This window comes from Physeter macrocephalus, chromosome 20, assembly GCF_002837175.3.
Source record: "Physeter macrocephalus isolate SW-GA chromosome 20, ASM283717v5, whole genome shotgun sequence".
NCBI lineage: Eukaryota > Metazoa > Chordata > Mammalia > Artiodactyla > Physeteridae > Physeter > Physeter macrocephalus.
In genome coordinates this window covers 27,986,379-28,007,786 of record NC_041233.1, presented here as the reverse complement: position 1 = coordinate 28,007,786, position 21,408 = coordinate 27,986,379, and the positions used below count along the sequence as shown (strand labels likewise).

At 43.4% G+C, this 21,408-nt stretch overlaps 1 protein-coding gene and 1 long non-coding RNA gene across 18 annotated transcripts in view; both read left to right on the top strand.

Annotated features, from left to right (window-relative positions):
- KCNMA1 (potassium calcium-activated channel subfamily M alpha 1) overlaps positions 1–21,023 on the top strand; it is a 761,872-nt gene extending 740,849 nt beyond the window's left edge. For 6 of the 17 annotated variants that reach the window (XM_024132101.3, XM_055080874.1, XM_028481432.2 and 3 more), the window contains 4 exons: positions 1,644–1,838; positions 3,868–3,986; positions 5,852–6,076; positions 15,549–15,673. In XM_024132101.3, the coding sequence (XP_023987869.2) occupies positions 1,644–1,838; positions 3,868–3,986; positions 5,852–6,076; positions 15,549–15,573 (564 nt within the window). In that variant the 3' untranslated portion in view covers positions 15,574–15,673. The other 11 variants (XM_028481430.2, XM_028481433.2, XM_055080890.1 and 8 more) reach the window with 10 other exon arrangements.
- Positions 10,452–12,668, top strand: LOC129391629 (uncharacterized). Its single transcript, XR_008616101.1, has 2 exons — positions 10,452–10,549; positions 12,520–12,668. It is a non-coding gene; the product is annotated as an uncharacterized lncRNA (long non-coding RNA).
- Positions 21,024–21,408: the final 385 nt, after the last annotated feature.

The window sequence follows — 21,408 nt, the reverse complement described above, 5'->3', positions numbered from 1 at the left end:
ACCCACCAAAAAAAGCCAGAAAAGATTTTTTTAAAGGGAAGATTGGGAATGGGTTGACCAGTCCTCTCGTCAACAAAGGCCTGAGTCTCTGATATCAGGCCAGAAAGTATTTCTCAGTGTTTCCTGTGCATGAAGCACTTTTCTAAGTGCCTCGCACATATTGGCTGTATAGTCCTTATAACCACTCTATTATATTTTACAGATCATGACACTGAGGCACAAAAATGAGAAATAACTTTCCAAAGTCATGCAGCTACCAAGTGGTGAGGTCGGCGTTAAACCTCCAGCCTGCCTCTCACCCCTTAACCGCACCAGCAACATTTCCTCCCTTACTTGTTCTTGTTCTGCTTCTCTGCCCCAGGGCATATCTGAGCTCTGGTAGATGATACCTTCTCCTTAGGGTCTGACTGGTTCTGACTCACACTCCTAGTTTCCTTTGCTACTGAAATTTTGTTATCACTTTGGGTATTTTTGTGAGTACTTCAGTGAGGAAAGTGATTCTAGCCTGGCTATAAGCTGTCATCTGAACTCAGAAGTCCTCATGGAATTCTTTGCATATAAACTTGATCTTAATGACAGTGCTTATTTTACGGATGAGAAAATCAAAGCCCAGAATGATTAGACAACCTCCCCCAAGACAGACATAGGACGAATGATGGCCAAGCAGGAGAGAACTCATCCTTACCCCACTAGATTTTTGCCAGGTGAACTGTCCAAAAAACTGAAGTTAAAATGCAGCTGTCTTGCCTAACCTGCTCCCAAAGGTCCATCCATCCTCAAAAGCCACAGGCAAACTTTGGCTTGATACTATTTAGCCTGTTTGATTTCTTCTTACACTGGAAAATGGAAAAGAGACCCTTAACTGACATTTTTCTCAAATTAGGCTGTGCGACAAATGTCTTTTTGAGCTCTTTTATTTGACATCCTATTAATTTTTTAAAGCTCCCATTGTCTTGTTCCTGACAGACCTGTTATGTTTCAGATGTGAGACAAATGTACACGTGTAGAGGGAAACTTCTTTAATAAGCTATATTCACCTCAGACCACTGAGGTTACGTAAAAGCAAAAACACCAGGGGATCCACCTTGTCATAAATTGATCTGGCATATTTAATTGACAGGGACTTCTGGTTTAGCCTGTTATCAAAGCATGTGATAAAAGTGTTGAACGTGTGGCCTTAATGATGCTCTTGGCATCTCGTTCCAACCGAGAGAGAAGTTCTGCCATTGTTGGAAGAGGCAGCTTCCTGGCACGTGGGTTTCAGGGAGCTCGGAGGCCGTCCTGCCTGGGTCGGGCTGCATTTTCTTACACACACCCAAGGGTCCCTGAGCAAGCAGGAGAGGAAGCCTTATTTACATCCCAATTAGCACCGATTAGGATAAACACCAACCATTTCGATGTTAGCCCTTAAATTAAAATCCCCTAAATCAGTTTTTAAAAGTCAGCCTCTCGTGGCAGAACCAAGTAGGAGAGAAAAGAATTGAATAATTGGAGGCTGCTGTCTTTTCACTTCCCACATAAAATTATTTGAAGAGACAGGCCAGAACTTTAAACAGGAGATATCAAGGAAAGTTGTAATTTGAATGTCGGTTGTCATGACTTTAGGATGTTTGCTTAAAGGAACCCCCCCCTTCTCTTCCCAGACATACTTCAATGACAACATCCTCACCCTGATACGGACCCTGGTGACCGGAGGAGCCACACCGGAGCTGGAGGCTCTGATTGCTGAGGAGAATGCGCTGCGTGGGGGCTACAGCACCCCCCAGACGCTGGCCAATAGGGACCGCTGCCGCGTGGCCCAGTTAGCACTGCTGGACGGGCCCTTTGCGGACCTGGGGGTGAGTTCATGGGGCAGAGGGTACCTGAGCTGGCTGTTTGGGAATGGCGGGATCCAAATGTGTCAGACAGTGACAAGCTAGGTCTCTGCCTTTGCTACTTTCTACAGGAAAAGAACTGTAAGAGGTGATGCTCGTGGCTTACTGTGTAGCAGGCACTGGGCTTTACATGTATTCATTCATTTTAATCCCCATGGTGACCCTTTGACGTAGGTTCTCTTTTCAGACTCTTTAAGAAAACTGGGGCTCAGAGAGACTGAGGACTGGCCCTATAAGGAATTTGCACTAGGGATCCTGGCTTCAGAGCCTGTGGGCTTACTGACTCCCCTCAGGTACCTTCTGCCACAGATGGGAGGCATCGGGGTGGGGGTGGGGGTTCCAAATGCAGCCAAGGCTGGGAGCCTTTTCTACAGGTCTTAGCATGACTCAGGGCTACTTAACCCCAACTGCACATTAACAGGTCTGCCAGAGTGCCTGAACCAGGCTGGTGTGTGCAACCCAAAGGAAGACATCGGTCGCCTCTGCAGCAGCGGGGGCATGGGGGAGAGTGAATGGGTCCAGCCTCAGAATTAGGTGACCTCGGTCTGCAATTAGAGACATTAAAGAATCTACATGAGATGCTGTTGGTTTGGCCAGCGGGTCTACGTGCACATAATAAGCTATGGTGTTCTGAAAACCACCAGTGTTGGGGTCATGCCCAGAATCCTGGGGGCTGAGTACAGCCATCAGTGGATTTTAAAAGCTCCTCGTGGGCTATTAATTCTGAGGCTGGACCCAGTCACCCTCCCCCATGCCCCTGCTGCTGCAGAGGGACCCATGCCTCCCTTTGGGTTCCACGCACCAGCCTTGTTCAAGCACTCTGGCAGAAGTATGCAGTCTTGACCCTTAGTCCCAGCCCACCTCCATGGATGCATTCAAGGACCGGAGCCACCAGTCTTGGGAGCCAGTAAACCCATTGTACAAACAATAGTGCCACCCAGAAAGTCCAAATAGTGGAAAAGGAGCCAGGGAAAGGGTCACTTTCTCCATTTCTTCTGAAACTCTGATGCCAACTTGCCCTATCTTTTAGTTTGGTTACGGGCAGGAATCTATGCTAGACTGGGCTTTTTTAAAAGGCCACCTCCATAGCTAGTGGCTCTTTTTACCATCATTTACTCATTGATACACTTTAAAAGAATAAAGACTTTAAATAATGATAAGATCTGGCTCCTTTTGTGTTCTCTAATGTGATGCCCATCTGAAAATTTCGGTAACAGGAAGGACAGATGCAGTCACTTTATTCCCAGTGAAGTCAGCCTTCGGTGCCCTTCCTATAATAATATCTACCTGAAGCCAACTGGCTGCAGGAAGCCAGCATTTCTGAGTGAATGAGTTTGCTTTCACATTCCGCATCAGGCCCCAGACCCTTGGAAGGTGACTGTGAACTGATTAGAACTGTGAATCCCAGTTATTCAGCCTGCAGACCTCCAGCTCCTGGGGAAACACATTCCCTTCTACCCTTGCCATCTCTGAGGTCTGTAAATTGTGCTTTTCACACAGTCCTTCTCTGAAAGAGTCTGTCACCATAGTACCTGGTGGGGTCTTTTCTCCTGGCAGTGATTTTCATTATCACTCGAGCAGTTTTGACAACACGGTCAGATCACAGTGACTACAGCTGAGCTGGGGCTAAACATCATCACCATTTTGCAGAGCTGGTTTCTTCTCAGCTGAACAGACATCTGAGACCTTCAAGCTTACACCATCACTTAAAATAAGGAGAGGCCCCATCTCCTTAGAGCTCTCATGGCTGCAGATGGAAAACTAGAGAGAACCAGAGGAAAACCCATTATTATCTGATCCCCAAAAATCACTGGTATTGAGGTGTAGGCTGTAAACCACACTAACTTCTTCAGCTATGGTTCCTTGGTACAGACCCTCCGACTCAGGAGACACTGAAATGAGCTTTCTTAATAAAAAGCCCTTTTCTCCCCGGGACCTCTCCTTTCAGGCAAATAAAAATGCTTTTCCTCTCTGTTCTTTTGTTGACTCCCAGGATGGTGGTTGTTATGGTGATCTGTTCTGCAAAGCTCTGAAAACGTATAATATGCTTTGTTTTGGAATTTATCGGCTGAGAGATGCTCACCTCAGCACCCCCAGCCAGTGCACGAAGAGGTGAGTATGTTTCCACTCCCACCCGCAAGGCAGAGACATAAATGCCCTCTCCTGTCCCCCACAATGAGGGCAAAGGTCTACATACACGCTCTCAATGTGCAAATTACTCTGCCCACATTAAATCCATCACTGAGTTTGTTGGTTGTGGGAAGCCTTTTTCTTTAATGACTAATAGCAGATATCAAGACGTTGTGGGAAAAATTCAAGTTTTATGGGATAGCTCCATCCATCACCTAATTACAGAAGTCTGAAGGCAAGCATGTCCTCCAAACTCCTGCTAGTGGGATCATTCTGTTGGTACCTAATGTAGAAATATTTCATATTGCTACTGTTTAAGGTAAATGGTTCCTTTGCCATGTCTTAGACACCTATATATATATAATTTTTTTTATTGAAGTATAGTTGATTTGCAAGGTTGTGTTAATTTCAGGTGTACAGCAAAGTGATTCAGTAATACGTGTGTGTGTGTATATGTTCTTTTTCATAGATACCTATCTTTTTACTTAATGTATTTTTCAATTGACTTATATATGTAATTTAAAGAAAACTGTATATTATTACCTGAAGCAGAAAAAAATAACATTTCATATATGCTAGCTATATTTTTCTAATATGCATTAAAGTACATTTATAGCAGCTAAAATTAAAAGTACATCCTAGAATTGCCAAAATCAGTGTGTTCATGTAATATACCCCAGGAGACAATGCCATAGAGATGAGTGTCTCTCAGACCTGCTTGCATAGTAGAATCACTGCAGGTACTTTTTAAAAGTAATCTCATGACTCTGACTTAACTGGTGTGGAATGAAAATGTGTAGTTTTAATGGCCAGAGATTACAGTTGAGCTGGAATTGAGCATAATTGCCGTACACCAGTGGGTTCTCAAAGTTAGGTGAACGTGAGAATCATCTGTAAAGCTTGTTAAAACACAAATTGCTGGACCCCATGCTCAGAGTGTCTGACTCAGTAGATCTTGGGTGGGGTTGCTTAAGAATTTGCATTTTAACAACAAGGACCTACTGTATAGAGCAGGGAACTATATTCAGTACCTTGTAATAACCTATAATGGAAAAGAATCTGAAAAAGAACATATATATATATATAGAGAGAGAGAGAGAGAGAGAGCTGAATCACTTTGCTGTACACCTGAAACTAACACAACATTGTAAATCAACTATACTTCAATTCAAAAAAAGAATTTGCATTTTTAGGAAGTTCCCAGATGATGCTGATATGTCTGGCCTGAGGACCACAATTTTGAAATCCCTTGCTAGAAATGAAACAAAGTGATTTTTAGTTATGTCTGGCGTTAACCAGGGAAAAACGTGATCAAATTGAGGAGAACAGTTAAAGCCTGAGGGACACACAGGCAGGGAGGTGTTTTATATTCTTCCATTAAGTGAAATCCTCTACCAAGGTTGATTTTTAAAAGATAAAGAGGGAGGGAGGACTAAGATTTTGCTAGATCATGGTAAACAAAGATCCTGTGACATATGTCTGAGACTGTGAGAACATTCTAGAATGAGAGATGCGGTGCCGTCCTGGAAACCTCCTGCATGCACTCGGGCCACTCAGGATCAGAAGGGAACTTGATATTGTATTGAAAGGGGTACGTAGACCACAGGAAGTACCGTTTGGTTCTCCCATGACTGGCGCTCATTCGGCATCTCTGCCAGGGCTCATGGCTGACTTCCTCTGTTGAGCTAAACAGAGGAAGAGTTTGTTCCACTTGGAAGATACTGTTTAAGGCCTTGGACCAGCTGCAAGTCCATCTCCCAGATCCTCGGGTAGACCTGGTTTGGTTCAGAGGTGAAATCTTCACCGAGTTATCCTCATTCTATGACCTCTTTGCTCTCCGCGTCCAGGTATGTCATCACCAACCCCCCGTACGAGTTTGAGCTCGTGCCGACGGACCTGATCTTCTGCTTAATGCAGTTTGACCACAACGCCGGCCAGTCCCGGGCCAGCCTCTCCCATTCCTCCCACTCGTCCCAGTCCTCCAGCAAGAAGAGCTCCTCCGTTCACTCCATCCCATCCACAGCAAACCGACAGAACCGGCCCAAGTCCCGGGAGTCCCGAGACAAACAGAAGTACGTGCAGGAAGAGCGGCTCTGATATGTGTATCCACTGCCTCCGTGTGTGAAACTGTATCTGCCACTCATTTTCCCAGTGGGTGTTTCCAACAGTAACTTTCCCCGTTTTCCCCTGTAGTCCCCCCCTTTTCTTTACACATATTTGCATATGTATGATAGTGTGCATGTGGTTGTCATTTTTATTCCACCACCATAAAACCCTTGAGCACAACAGCAAATAAGCAGACGGACCAAAAGTTATTTATGATTCTAGGGGAAAAATAACCCTAAGGCATGCTCCAGACATAAATAGCTCACTGCAGGAATGAGTTCACAGATAAGAAGGGAGCGCCTGTGATCCACATCAGTTATGCAAAGCAAGTTTAGTTAATGTCGAAGAAAAGTTTATTCTGATGTATAAGGATTATCAGGGTGCTTTGGGGTTTCTTTTTGTTGTTGTTGTTTTTCTTTCTTTCTCTTTTTTTTTTTTTTATATATACACACAATAATATATACACACGTTTATTGGAAACAAGCAACCAAAACATATTGGTTTTTTCCACTCTCTGGGCCGAAATATCGCGAAGCATTTGAAAGGCTTTTGCCATTTGTGTAGATGATGATGAAGCACCTGCTTGTTAGAACATTGGAGATTTTTTTAGTTACTCACCAAGGCCTTTTGTCCCAGAGCTAGCTTCCTTTGGGAGTTCATATGAACATTTCTTCCCTTACTGTGGAGGAAAGAATAGTTCCCTTCGTGGAAGTATCAAATGCTAGTCATTTAATTTAAGTGAAAAGAGGATTGATTGCATATTAAATTGTTATTCTGTCTCCTTATGCTGCCATATGAATAGCTGTTTTTTCCTCTCACTTTTGACATTTGGGATGAAAAGCCATATGTATCATAAATATCAGATGTAAGTCATTAAAAACTGCCTTCCTGGGACTTTTACATCTTTTAAAAGGTGAATTACTTACCTTATGTACAGAATAAATAATGCTCAGGAAAGAGCAAGTATTTTTCCACGCATTCTCAGGGGACCTTTTTACCCCCCTTTGTTTGATTAGTTAGGGCCCCAATGCCAGGGAGGAGCAAGGGCTGGGGCCGCGGTAGAGAGAGGAAGATAAACCCAGCGGCAGATCATGTTTTTCTAGGAGCCGACACGCTAAATAAATCAGAATGTAGGAGGATCAAGCCACAGTTGACTCAACAAAGACAAAAGCCAGCTACTACCTTCAGCTGTTGGCACAGCTGCATGATGCTGGCTGTCCCAAAGCAGAAAGCTGGTGGGAAAAATTCCTCATCGTCAATTTCTTTAACACAGCCAATCCACTTAGGCAGGTGAATGACAGTAATAGAGAATGACCCCCTTGTCATTACCAGATGGGAGAGAAGAAAAAGAGTGCAACAGTGAGCCAAACACATTTTGGTATAATTATTTTTTCTTTCATTTTCTTTCTTCCTTTTTTTAAAGTTAGTAAGCATGAGGGAAAAGGTAGAAAAATAACCCTTTTCTCCAGATACAGTTATCAGATATCAAAGCAAATCATGCTTTAGGCAGTACAGTAGTTCTTAAAAATCGGCCAACTCCACCATGACCAAATTCTTGTATGGATGGACTAGCCCTGGGCTGCTATATACGTATTTGAAATGTTTGCTTGAAAACAAATTCCATCAAACAGCATAGGGTGGAGGGGAGGAGAAAAATGTCACAGCTGTAACCATCTCTAAAAAGGTGTTTTTATGGTGAATGTTTTGGCTTTAGATTTTGGATCCCCTGTTCCCCCCAAGCATGATAGTTTTGGAGATTTGCTTGCTGTGTGAATTGACAAGCACTTTTACTGACAAAATGGTGAGGCTCAGTCAGAACGTCCGTCCCCACACCCCAGACAGAGCAGTGCGGTGTTGCAATCAGTATTGGGGTGGGGAATCATTGTATACATGTATATTAAAAAGCCCTATGAGTGGAAGACTTTTTTCAAATTATTTTTGTCCCTATATATATTGATTTATATATTACGTATAACTATCTTTTTATATATAACTATATATATACACATATATACAGATATATGTGTGTGTGTATATATATATATAAACAAACACACACACACACACACACACGCACACACACACATCCCCTAGTTTTGGATCATGAAGAGCTCTTCGTGCGTTCTTTGCAAAGGAGGTTATAAACACACACACACACACACGCACACACACACATCCCCTAGTTTTGGATCATGAAGAGCTCTTCGTGCGTTCTTTGCAAAGGAGGTTATAAAGTTATGCCCTCAGAACATTTATAACTATAAGAATGTGCCAGTTAAAGTGCTCAACAGGAAATATGCCAGTTTAAAAGCATTGTAAAACTCACATAGCTTACTTCTCTCTCTAAAGTGCAACAAGGATGAATAGAATGGGCCAAGGTATGACAATTAATGGTTCTGCATGACCTAGCCACTGCTGGGGGTTTTCTTCTATAACGTTGTCCTTGTGAAAACTTTTGTGAAATTAAAAAAAAAAAAAAAGGAGTTACAAATTTTATTCTGTTATTGGTTTGTTTATTTTTATTTCTATTGTTCTGTTTGTGGTTTTATTTATTTTGCTTTTTTTTTTTTTTTCCTCCCCATCTCCCCGCCTCTTCCCTTCCTTCTTCTCCACCTTCCTCCACTTTCTAAATTGCTCAGCGCAATGAGGCTGTCCTGCTGCTACCGCTAGACCCCTTAGAGTTTGTTTTGGTGTTCCTGGGTTTGGGGTTGGGTAATCTGGGGGAAACTTCTCTCCATCTGGCTTGCCTTTCAATCTGCACGTGGCCTCCCCGCCCACCTTGGTACCTTGCTCCAAGTCCAGAAGCATTTTCCCATCCAGAAACCCAGCTTCCTCCACTTCCCCCCATTATCACCACTCCAACCCAGTCCCCCATCAGTCTGTCCACATTTCTGTGTTTATCTTGGCAAGACCGACTAAATCAAGTGATGATGCCAGGTGCTAAGCTTTTCTGGAAAACATTTGCAGCTATTGCACTTGGCAAACTTGCTTCTTGGTAAATAGTTTACCCTCCTTTCAGTTTAAACCAGGAGGGTTATTAATGGTAAAGAGCATTGGTCTCCTTGCAGTTGGATCAGTATGACCCCCAAATTAAAGCTGTTCAGCTGGATATATCAACTCAGTAGCCCACACCCAGTCATCTGGGGGTTGATGATTCAGTGTCTATATTACCTGGGTCTCTTCTCCCACCTGCGTTTCAGACATTTGTGAAATCCCAACCAGAGATTGGGCAGATAGAGAGAAGTAAATCCAAAATGTGTTTTTTATACAATCTGTTAGCAGCTCTGATGAGAGGACCTTGTGACGGGAATGGAGTGGGAACAGACTGTGACTTGTGATGAAATTTTGGGATTTTCCTTGGACTTCAGGCGTACAGTTGAGAGTTGATTGTATGTACTTGGCTAATGATATGTTCAGTGATGAAAAAGGTATCATTATTACTTCTATTTTTTATGAGCCCAAAGTACTATATTGTTCTTTCCTCAATTGAATGAAGAATCTCTTCCATGGGTTTTCATGTGACCCCAAACTTCTCATCCTTCTTTCAGGTTCTCTTAGGAAGGAGGCCTACAAGGTTTTCATATGACGTCTCTCCTCTTCCCCCTTTCCACCCAAAAAATAAACAAGTCGGTCAGGGTGGAAAGCAAAAGAGTTTTTGAAGAGAAAGGATGTGCAGTTAAAGAGAACAATAGCTAGAAACTCAATTCTCTGCACCATTCTAAAAGAGAAGCAGTTTGTAAGCCATTCAGTTCAATTTGTTTTAGGCTTTGAAAGGGGTGAACCTTAAGTAAGAGGATAGACCAGGAGGCACAGTGAAACCCTCTCAGCCTCAACACTCAGGTGATCATGAAATCAACATCCCTAATATCTGCTACCCAGGGTCCTTCCTGAAGCCAATTCAAATGGATAAAGAGAAACTTGGACCCTTATAGTTAGATATCTACCATTATTGGGAGAGGTTTCAAATTCTATTATGAATATTACAGGTTATGACCCAGAACCTTACTCTCAATAGGTGCTCAATAAATATTTTTGAAATAAATTGACCTTAAAAATTCTTATACCTTTAATCATTTGATAAGTTATCTTCACCTCCTTGCCTTATCTTAGCCAATTTCAAGGAGTGCCTGTAGATGGTTCACAATGCTGTCATGTTGTTGGCACTTTCTCAAGCTGAGTACACAGCCTCTGAGAAAGGGGAACACCCCCGTAAGTTCAGTGAGTGGAGAGACTGACTCTGCCTCCCGCCAGCATCCTCAAGATCCCAGATGACCAGAGGAACCTTTTGACGGGCTCTTCTTCAGCATGGGAAAAGCCGAAAGGTGTCTGCGTCCCAATAGAGACAATTAAATCAACCTGCCAGGTTCCTATAGCAACAGGCTCCTGAAGGAGAAAGAAGAGAGTGCAGAAACTTCAGGGCCTGTGGAAATCAAGACAGGGTAAAAAAATCAATGTCTCAATCAGCTTCTTTCAGCCCACCCCTGCTTTGTCATAAGGTGATGAAGTAGCTGTGGGCACCTGTCACTAACTTGGTAGACCATCTCCCACCAGGAGATTGTACATCCATCACATAGGGAGGTGAGAGGGACCACCTGAAAGGGAGGAGTGAAAAGTCCTACCCTTGGGGTGTCAGCTGGATCAAGCCACAGAAGAGAGCCAGGAGGGAGCAGTTGTTCTGCCTAGGGAATGGCAGCATCAGCCTTACAGTTAAAAGGGGCAAAGAGAGTCATACTGGACTATTGCAAAGGAGCGAGACAGTTTTCATAAGTAAAAACTGCTCCGGTCCTGGTGCAATTTTCATTTCTGTGAAATAACCATACTTTGCCCATGGAGAGGAAAGGAGGCAGTATGTGTGGGTGGGGTCCTCTGGCACCTTGGGGTCTGCTAGGCAGGGGGCGGGGGAAGGCCAGACTAGCTCTCAGAAGTGTGAGATGTGAAACCACACAGCGTTACCTTTGAAGGCTTGAGCTCCTTGTTAGCTCTTACTGTTCTCAACTGTTATCTCTATCCAAATGGCATCTTTCCCTTTCAAGCCCTTTCTCTCTGAACTTCAGCTTGTGGTACAGTGAGAAAAGGCCCAATTATTCCAAGTACCTTTGCTGTATCATCATCTCCCCTTTCATGCTCTCTTCTCTGGAGAGTAGTTAAGTGAAAAGGCCAAATCCCACCGCACTGACAACCCACAGAGCCAGCAAAGAGACTGTTGTCACAGTGCAGCCTGTTGCTCTGCTTCTGGGTCCCCAGGCAGTTATGTCAGCCCAGGTCTCAAGCCCTTCCCTGCCGTAGCCTACTCCCTTGGGATTCCTCATGGCTGGACGAAGTCCTGACCCTTATTCTAGACCTTTGAATGCCAATGATGAAAGTAGCGATGGAAGACGCAGATGGCTTGCAGGTGGGGTAGGGCCCCTGTCAAGTTGAAAGCCAGTATTTCAGACACAAGTACCACTGAAGGGTGTCACTCCTGCCTCTCCTCCCCTTCCCAAGGAAGGCTACCCAACCGAACCCTTCTCCATCATCTCTGCTGCCAAAATCCCCTTTCTTCTGGCCAGCACCCAAGTTTATACACCTCAGTTCTCCACCCTAGTTTATCTGCAACCACACCAAAAGGTATCACCTATCCTTATGTCGTCCTTTAGCCCTGAGAGTACTCGTATCCATGCTGACCTTATACTAAAAACTAACAAACGCCAAGTGCTTACCATGGGCTAGACACTCTTCCAAGCACTTTATGTATATTAACTCATTCACTTCTCAAGATAACCTCGGATGTAGATGCTGTTAGTATTTCCATTTGAAAGATACAGAATCCAAGGGACAGGTTTGTTCAAAGGCACCCAGCCAGGAAGTGCCAGAGAGGTATTTGAAACTAAAGTCCATGAACTTTACGCTATAACGCCCCCCTAATATTACTAATAATACTGATAGTCTTAACAGTTCACATTGACTTACCATGTATGTGGATAAGTGCTTCATGGACACTAGCCCCTTTCATCCAGACAACACCATTCGGAAGGTCCATTAGCCCCATTTTACAGATGAGAAACTGAAGTTAAGATAAATTATGTAACAACCCGCTCAGAGCCACACAACTAGTACATGAGAGAACCAGATCCCCTTGACCCTAACCTACTGCTCTATGCCATCTCCTTGGTTGCAGTGGATGGCTCATGGCATCCACTGGTCTTGGTAGGTGACACCTACCAGGCTGACGCCTCCCAATGGCAGTGTCACATCTCTCTGCAGTTATTTTCTGGGTTTGATCTTGTTCTACCAGATCACCTGCCACAGACTGTTAAATGCCACTCCTTCCCTGACTTCAGGCATGTCCCACAGTCTATTCACAGCAATGACATCATGCATCACATCTTCAAGAAGCTTGTTAACAAATGGATTTCTTTTTCTTTGGCAGGGAGGAGGCCCTCAAAACCAGATCCATTGCCCTTCTCATCCTAGGGATGAAAATAAAGCCCCCAGAAATCTTTTTGGCTCGTGGGATGAGGCAGGGAGAGGAGACCAGCTCAGGGATTTGGATCGACCCTGGACCACTTCAGAACTCACGTGAATTCCTTCCCTGAGTACTCTTCCTTAAGGCCAATTTTGTAGGCACCCAGTGGTGCGGCTTCTTTGGAAGGCACAATTCGATAAACCAAAGTGTCATTGTCATAGCAAAGCTCTCTCCATTGGAGCAGAATGCTTGGCAATCGTTAAAGTGTGGTTCCTCTCAAGCCCTTTGGGAGAAACACCTTCGCCCCCAGACATTTTAGTAAAATGCTCAGAGCATTCACCTATTTCCATTTCTTCAACATCGTATCTAACCAAGTCTCCAACAAAACAGCTGTTTACATCTTACGAGGCACCCGAATTAAAAAGCCTGTTTCTCAGGCATAACCAAAACCTCAGCCCGTCACCAGGGTACACTTTAACACAACTCCTTTTTGCGTTGAAGCTGAATGGCCAAAACACAGGGAGAACTCTGCTTAGATTATATTTATGGCAAGAAATGTAAAAGGAAAGAGAGAAAGAAGCTTCAATGGGGAAATAATGCTCTCTTTCTTACAGACAGCAGGAGGAAATTGATATTCGCTCTGCCGTGAAAGGTCAAAATGCCAACTTTGAACTGAACTGTAAAGACTAAATTCTGAACAATTATTCTCTGCAGCAGTTGTAAAAGTTTCAGCAAATTGCAGCTGTCTTAGGTCTTTCACCCAGAAGGCCTACTCATTTCCATCAGTAGAGTTCACTCTCCCTTCCTACCTGGCATGTCCAACCTAGCACTAAAGCCCTTTGCAAAATCTGTCCACAGAAGGGCGTGGCCAAAATCAAGGGCAGCTCAGGCAAACAGCCCAGACACTGGGTTCAGCTCTTCTGAAAATCATCTTTATACATAAACCATTGCAAAAAGTCATAGTTTGAAATTGTTTCAGCGGCCTAGCAATGCTTTTAAAACATGATAACCATCATACTTTACTCCTCTCTGAAAGGTTAGTTTAATCGTAGATCACAAAAAAATTGGTTTCCACAAATGCATAATGGTTCATCTGTGTCACACTTGAACTAAATGCTTTTTTAAATGGAGCTGAAATTATTTTGATGTGTACACAGTCCCGGATTTCTGTACAACCTTTTTTAACCAGCCCATCAGGAACCTTGCCTGTACAGCCTCATTAATAATTCAGATGTGCTGGTGACTTTAAAAGATCTATGGAATTGAAGCTTAGGAAAAAAAAAAAGCTCTGCTTGACAAAAAGATAAATGAATGTAGAAAGAAGCTGTAGGAGTCTGGCAAGCTGTAGATCATCTCAGAACAGATTGTAACTTTATCATTCTGTCAGGGGGAATAATTTAAAGCACTTAATCAGTTAGCTTCACTGTGAGGATGTAGCATTATGAATTCGTATCGTCCAATCTGTTCAAATCAAAGTGAACTTAATTATAATAGGTGAGAGAGCCAGTGCAGGAAGGAGAGAGAGGGGTGGAGAATGATCCAAGAGGCAGGAAGTTTCCTGGGGGGTGTAAACCAAGCTGCTGAACAAAGGTTAGTGAGTGAGCTTTCACCAAGGCTCATCCTGGCTCCAGCTCGGTTTCTACAATGGGGGCTCAGGGCACTGGACATAGCAAGAGGAAGCATGGTCCAAGGAGGGACAAGCACAGTGGTCATGAGCTGACCATACATACCGGATCTATAAATCATTAGCCATGCAGGGACACACACACACACACACACACACACACACACACACACACACACACACACACACACGGTCGTCTATCATGATCAAGCCAGGTGAGCAATTTTGTTAACGTATTCATCCAGGACCACTGACAAGGCAGTTATAAATTGTTCTGATAGGCAGAAAAGAAGGCCGGAGAGGCCATTGTCTCTATAGCAGTGGGTGTGCTTGAAAGCTTTTTCCCTTTTTCTTTACTTTTCCTAAGCTACTAAGATGAGGCATATGATTCTCAAGTTAGAATGCACTATTTGCCCCAGTCCCTTTGTATCTGTACACATGGCTGATTTCCCAGAAAATTCCATCGTAGAAAGAGGCGGGGATGAGGGCTGAGTCTTATGAAATAGCACTAAACTTCCAGGAGGATGCTAGGCCATTTTCATCCTCACCCCAGCCTCTGAATGCCCTGACGCAGCATTCTCTTTCAGCCATCTCTGGATTTAGGGTGGAAATGAAATGCCAAGACTTCGTCCAGCTCCCTTGTTGACAGCTTGGGTGATTATAGTTCGTTAAGATAGTGCCACTAGGAATTCTTTTCATAACTTTATAGCAACATAGAGTTTTCTTTCTTGAAATTAAAGCCATCTCAAAAGCCTCTGAAAACGTTGGTTGCTAGTCTGATTTTTCACCCTCATTGACCAGCAAAAATCTGTGGGCTTACTTTAAGATCCCCAAAACTGGCTGCAGAAGAAACAAAAGAGTGGTATGATTGAGATATACCTCTAAGTATGCTTGTACAAGCAAAGAAGGAGGTCCTGCATAAGATTCTAGATCACTCAGTCTGTGGAAGGGACAATGTCCCTCAGTTTCCGCTCGAATCAATGGATGCACAAATCTTTCTTTAGGTGCAATGCCCATACCTAATATTTGTTATATTTGCCATCTCCTCGCTACCAAAGCTTTTTAGGCCAAGGAAGAAACCCCAGAGAACACTGCCAGTTAGTCTTCCAACCCCTCTTTATTCTCTGAAGTCCACCCCTGGTGTCTCCAAGTCCCAATAGCCCATTGGTTCATCACTTGCTACGGGCAGCTGATGTTTCAGGTTCCAGGGTTCTCCCTACACTGCACTGTCTCTCTTACCAATTACTCACTGTCAGCTTCTCTCGATTACCTTTTTTGCATTTTTCAATGAACTTTCCAAAGTCTTTGCCCTAGGACTAATTAAGCTTCTCATTTCTCCTTCTTGTTCTCTATCCGTTTTGCCCTCTAGCAGAAAAGAAATGGTTTACAGATGAACCGGATAATGCCTATCCCAGAAACATTCAAATCAAGCCCATGAGTACCCACATGGCTAACCAGATCAACCAATATAAATCCACAAGCAGCTTGATTCCACCAATCAGAGAAGTTGAAGATGAATGTTGACTCCCAGGAGACCAGAACTATTTTTTTAAAGCCTGACAAACTTCATAAATGGTGACGTGACTTTTCTTCCTCTTACATGCTGAATCACTGGTGGAAACGTTAGGATAAGCAAGAATTGCAAGAAAAATAAAGTAGACAGATCTTTCTCTTTGCCTTGAATATTGCTTCCATGTATTTTGGAAAAGAAAATGATTTCATTTATATATGAACATACTAAAATAGTCATGTATAGCCTCTAGCATTTTAAATTATTTTTATTTATTAGAAGGAAAATATATTTTTTCTTTTTTTTTCCATTGTCATATATATTCCCTATATCTAACAATGCAAACGCAAAAGGAATGTGGCCAGACTCCTTATGCATATTTCTCTTCTTTCTCTCTTTTTCTTTGAGGAGAATGATGGTCACCACCACAGTTAATTATAATTAAGGGAAATGGATTATTAAGACAACTTTACAATGGTCCAATAATGTAAACATGTATTTTAGTAAATTTAAAAAAGAAGACAAAAGAGGGCAGGTGAATTTCCTAGATGGGTATGTATTTTGGCTGTACTGACACCAGCTCTTAATAAATGGAAAGTTACTTATTTTCGAAAGTCATATTTTTGTAGTTTTAGTTTTCATCCTGTATTTCTCACCTTTTGTTCATATATTTAAAGGGAAGACCTTCTTGCAGCTTTTCTACAAATGCCAGATCGGGTTTACCCTGCCAACTAACAATACCAGGAGGGTTGTGAGCATGCCTGGGACATGGAAGTTGAGGACCAGATGCACAGAAGACATTTCTCTGTTTGTTGTTCTAATGGTGGGGACTCCTTCCTACATGCTGTTATGCTTCTCATTTCATATCTCCAAACCAACCAAGCAGTAATCGCAACTTTGGAAAGGTCTGGTGGACTCTCTCCCCATTCCCCAAGTCCAGGGCTTTTAGCCTGGAAGTTTGTAAACACCAATGAATAGTTTTACTTAACGATAGGATATGATAACACATTCATGCTATTCACTGAGTTTTTGTGTAAAAGCCAGAAAAGTTCCATGATCAAGGAGATGACTTTTGCCCAGATCTAAATTTTGCAGGCTTTCCTTTAGTTGCTGGGACAAAACACACAAACTTGTTACAGCAACCTAAAAAATAATAACAACAGAAGGACAGCAATGAATGCACTTAATACAGACTGTTAGAAAAAGCCTTTGAGAATTACCAGCAATGAAATCTAATGTATCAGCCACTTCAAACTGTGGTCAAAAAGATTTTTCTAACCATCAGACACAATTCCGGTGTCTCCGAGCCCTGCCGTGGCTTGCATGCTCAGTGTAATGGCGTCCCAGCAATTGTTCCATTCCAAATGATTTTCAACTTCAAGATGATCAATCTTTGATAGGAACATCAGGATCTCTGGAGCAGCATGGATGTGATAGTGATTTTTATTTTCTTAAAAATGTAAACCGTGGACACTTGAAGAAACCAAACTAACCAGAATATCCCCCAAAGTCCCATGCTATCTATTCCATTAGACCATGACCCCGTGGTACGTAGTATGTTACAGCAAATCAGATCAGAGCCAAGCAATGAAATCATCATGAAAACATAGGTCCACTAAGTACTCCAATTACCAACGTAGGCAAAATGAGCTTCCACCTCTGTCCCGTCCCTGCAGAGCCAATGTAGTTGTGTTTCCACCTTGTAGGCGTCATCCTAAAGTGACTTGTCAGACTGTGGTTACCCTGTCGTCACATTTTTGTAGAATTAATTCTATAAAAGTATCGTGAATATAATGTACGTCCAACTGGATTGTTTAAAAATTACTTATAATCAATCACTAGTCTACTCAGCAGACTAAAATGACGTCAGCATTCTCTTCAGGCTTATACACATTTCTTGGGTTCCAACAGAAGTAAAATGGGTTTGTGGGGCGAAACCCTTGCTGAGAGTTGACAACTTTCCTGAAAGCTAGGCCTTCTTCTACATAACGACTTTGTATTGGGTTCACCTTAGTACATTCTTAGTACATCAATCCACGCTCTTCTTTCCTTCATGAACCCTAGTGGGTTCCTGATAACTTGATAACCATTTCTGAATTTCTCTTAACTATTTGGTCTCCTCTGGCAGGCACTGGTGGCCACCACCTAAATGCTCTTCCATTAGAGGAAGTTAGGCCACGGTGTCCCATGCCTGCTGCCCTCTCTTCCTCATCTCTCCAAACCAATGCACATTGGAAACAGAAGTACAAACTCCATGCCCTTTATGGCTAGAGATTTGAATCTAAGCTTCTTTTTTTTTTTTTTAAACCAAAATGGCTAAGATAGTTTCCTGGAGCAAGGGGTCCCCTCCAAAAACCAATTGGCAGGAATCCATTTTCTTCTAAGGTAGAGCAAGGTTGTGCTGTTTTGCCTTTGTAATAATGAATTGTTTGGGGCCAGAAAATGAAATAAGGCATTTTTTTAAAGGGAGTATACAAGCTCTGGACACATAGCAGTTATGTTCATTCCTCTGCTTTAGTCTTGGGAGTCTCCTTAGGTTCAAAACGCAAATTTCAAAATTCAAACTCACCTGAATCATGTTGATCTGATTATTCTGTGTGTTCCTAGGGTTTTCTTCTCAATCTCATCCTGGCCTGCCTTTTTTACTGGCTCAAGGCTCAATTTCCATCAATCCCTTTATTTCTAACCCATATCTCCAATCTCCAATATGTAGTTAGAGGCTCACAACCCCCAGATTTCTGCAGTTTTCCTCATTTTTATTTCCACATGTGGATCTGGGCACTAGGAAGATACCAGTTTTACTTCTCACTTCATTTCCCGTCCTCTGTTTATTTGATTTTTTTTCCTTTCATTAGTACACCAGCTATTTCTTTGCTGCTTACCTTCATAAGTCTAATTTTCATCTACCATGTTTCTTTGTCAAAGAGAATCTCAGTTTAAAAAAAAAGGAAGGAAGAGAGGTGGAAAGAGAGAGAAAAAAACATCAAACCAATTGCGACATGAGTCACCTTACTTATAGGCGACTAAACACATCATTCAAATTGGACGTGGAATTCCAGTGCAGAATCCGTCCATTTACTATGGGGAGCAGAGGGAAAGTAAGATGAGACTTCAGAGAAGGGGCTGGAAAGTAAATTGTCTTAAGGGCCAAGCTAAGAGGTTGAGGCTTGCTCTAGAAACTCATGGAAAGCCACTAAATGTTTTAAACAAAGAGTGACAAACACCAATATCTGTGCATTTTTTAGGTTGTGTATTTTGCGAAGTCAGTTCTTCCTGGATGTTATCAAGAGCAGATATGCAGAGCTGAACATTTTCTCAGCAGCATGGAGTTCTCAAGGGTGCAAACTCCAAGTCCACAGCTCAGCACATGAAGTCCTACCTTCCTCAAATAAATGTTATAGATCCTACTACTTGTAGAAGGTCAAATGGCAGGGTAGGGGCTGGTGTGGGGGCTGCTTTGAGGGCTGGCTGTTGGGGTCATTGGCTGTTGTTCTGGAAAAGGTTCTTTGTGAAAGGAACACTTAATTGGGACCTCAATAGAGGAACCCTGTGGAGGAATAGGAAAGAATGCGGGCAGCTGAGAACTGTTGCGTTAATTAGTTCAAAGTGGAAGAAGCTGAGCGCGATCTATAAAGGCAGCCTTTTCAGGCAAAAGGTATGGGGAAAGTGGAGCTGAGAGGAGGGGTACGGAAGGTCCTGTGGATTTGGACGTCAGAACCACAGAGGTATGTACACCGTGGGGTGTATGGCTGGGTTCTCCAAAGGAGGAAGGGTAGGTGTGGAAGATTTTTTTGAAGGCAGAAAAACATGGGGGCTACAACCGTATTTTTTTAAGGGCTAAAAGGAGCAAAATAAGTAGGTACTCCTGGAAAAGGAGACCTAGGGTACTCCAGAATCAGAAAAATGGGAAACCAGAGACGGAAACTTTAAGAAAGAGAAGGTGGGTCATCCATGAGGTTGGAAATGAAGGTGTTGGACATGGTGACTCAGAAGTAAAGGGACTCACTTGAAGAGGGCAGGGACTTTGCTTGTTTGTTTTATCTCCAGAGCTTGTCACGAGGCCCGGCTCTGGGTGGGCAGTCAGTTGGTCGCTCTGTGTTACTTTGCATGCTGTAGGCAATGGAGGTTGGATAGGACTTCTAGGTCACTGGAACCCTTCCTGGAGAAGGATCAGAAGAGAGGGATCTTGAGGTGTGCTTTTTCTTTTGCCTCCCTGTTCATGTCATTCCATTGTTCCTCATCTCTACACACTGGCGGCTTTGGTTTCAGCATTCCTAAAACAAATGCAACAATCCCTTTGCTTTAGTGGCTTTTCTGGACAGGCAGCATGAGGAGAGAGGGTTTTTGGCTTGGTGAAAATCAATGTTAATTTCTAGGTAGATTTCAAATGTAAAAAGCTTTCCTTTGGTCTGTTTTTCCCCTCGAGGACTTCTGTGTTTCTTCTCCTCCGCCTTGCTATTCAGCAGAACAGGGACAAAAGTGACACCAAAGTGCTCCAGTGTGCCTGCCTTAGGAAGCTTTCCTGGGCCCCCTGTTCAGAATCTTAGATGGAAATGTCCACACGGCACCGTCATATGCCCGCCAGAGCAAACTAGAGCGTCCGTCACGTGGGATTCAGGGTCAGTGTGAGAAAGGCAGCCAGCAGGTAGGGGAGCCCTGCCAACAAGGTTGACGGAGCCCCACTTCCACACTAAACCAAAGCCCCCCTGCCCCAGAGCAGCCTGCTCCCCTCCCTTCCTTCCGCTGAGCACAGCCTGAGACACATTTGACCAGAACTGCAACATTTCAAACATGAACCAAGGTCTGCCTGGAAATCCTAATTAAAAATGTTCCATTCCCAGGTGACATAGTCACATCCTGCCTAAAACTTCTGGCCCACATCCCACCACCCAGATGCTGAAAAGAAACCTTCCCCCACTTAACACCAAAACCTGCACTCAATGTTTCTTCAGGGGACAAAGAAGAAAAAAAAAGTATGCTTATATAGAGGTCAGCCTACGAGTTCATGAAGGAAAAAGAGCGTGGCTTATTCATCTGTCTTTCAGACGTTTGATTGTTGGCATTATGGTGGTGGTGGTGGTGATGATGGGGATGATGATAATGATGATGATGGTAATGATGAACTTCTATGACCTATATCCGGATTGGAAGAGAGACTAAATGCTGGTGCTCTGAAATGATCTACTCAACTCTGTCATCTGTAACAACCAGTGATAACTCTCTTGTCTTGTAAAAAGGGTTTGTACATAACTTGTACATGGTTTCATTTTGTATTTTTCGCAGATTAAAAATTTATGTATTTGTGTTCTAAAATGGTGAGCGTGCCTTGTGTCTCTGTAGCACCCACACATCTGTGGGGGGGTGGGTGGAGTCTCTGAGTTTCCATCAGGTTGCTGTAGGTAGCTCTCCCTGAAGGCAAAGTTATGGACTGATAGGAGGCATGGGAATGGCCTTCCATTGCCTTTCCAGCTTCGAGTGTGAACAGAGCCCTGCACCTCCAAGGGGACCGTCAGTGGGTACCAGCCCAAGACAGCAATGGATGGCGTGGGGGGAGGAAGAGCCGCTGTCATTAGATGTGGTGCCTGGGAATCAGTCCCTCCAGGGTCACACCATGGCCAGAGGGCCCACAAGCTCCTGCAGAAACCTCCAGCATGCAGGTTGCTAAAGAAATAGGCAGCCTTCGGGTAGGCCCCTGGAAAGCTAGAATGTGTCTGTCCTC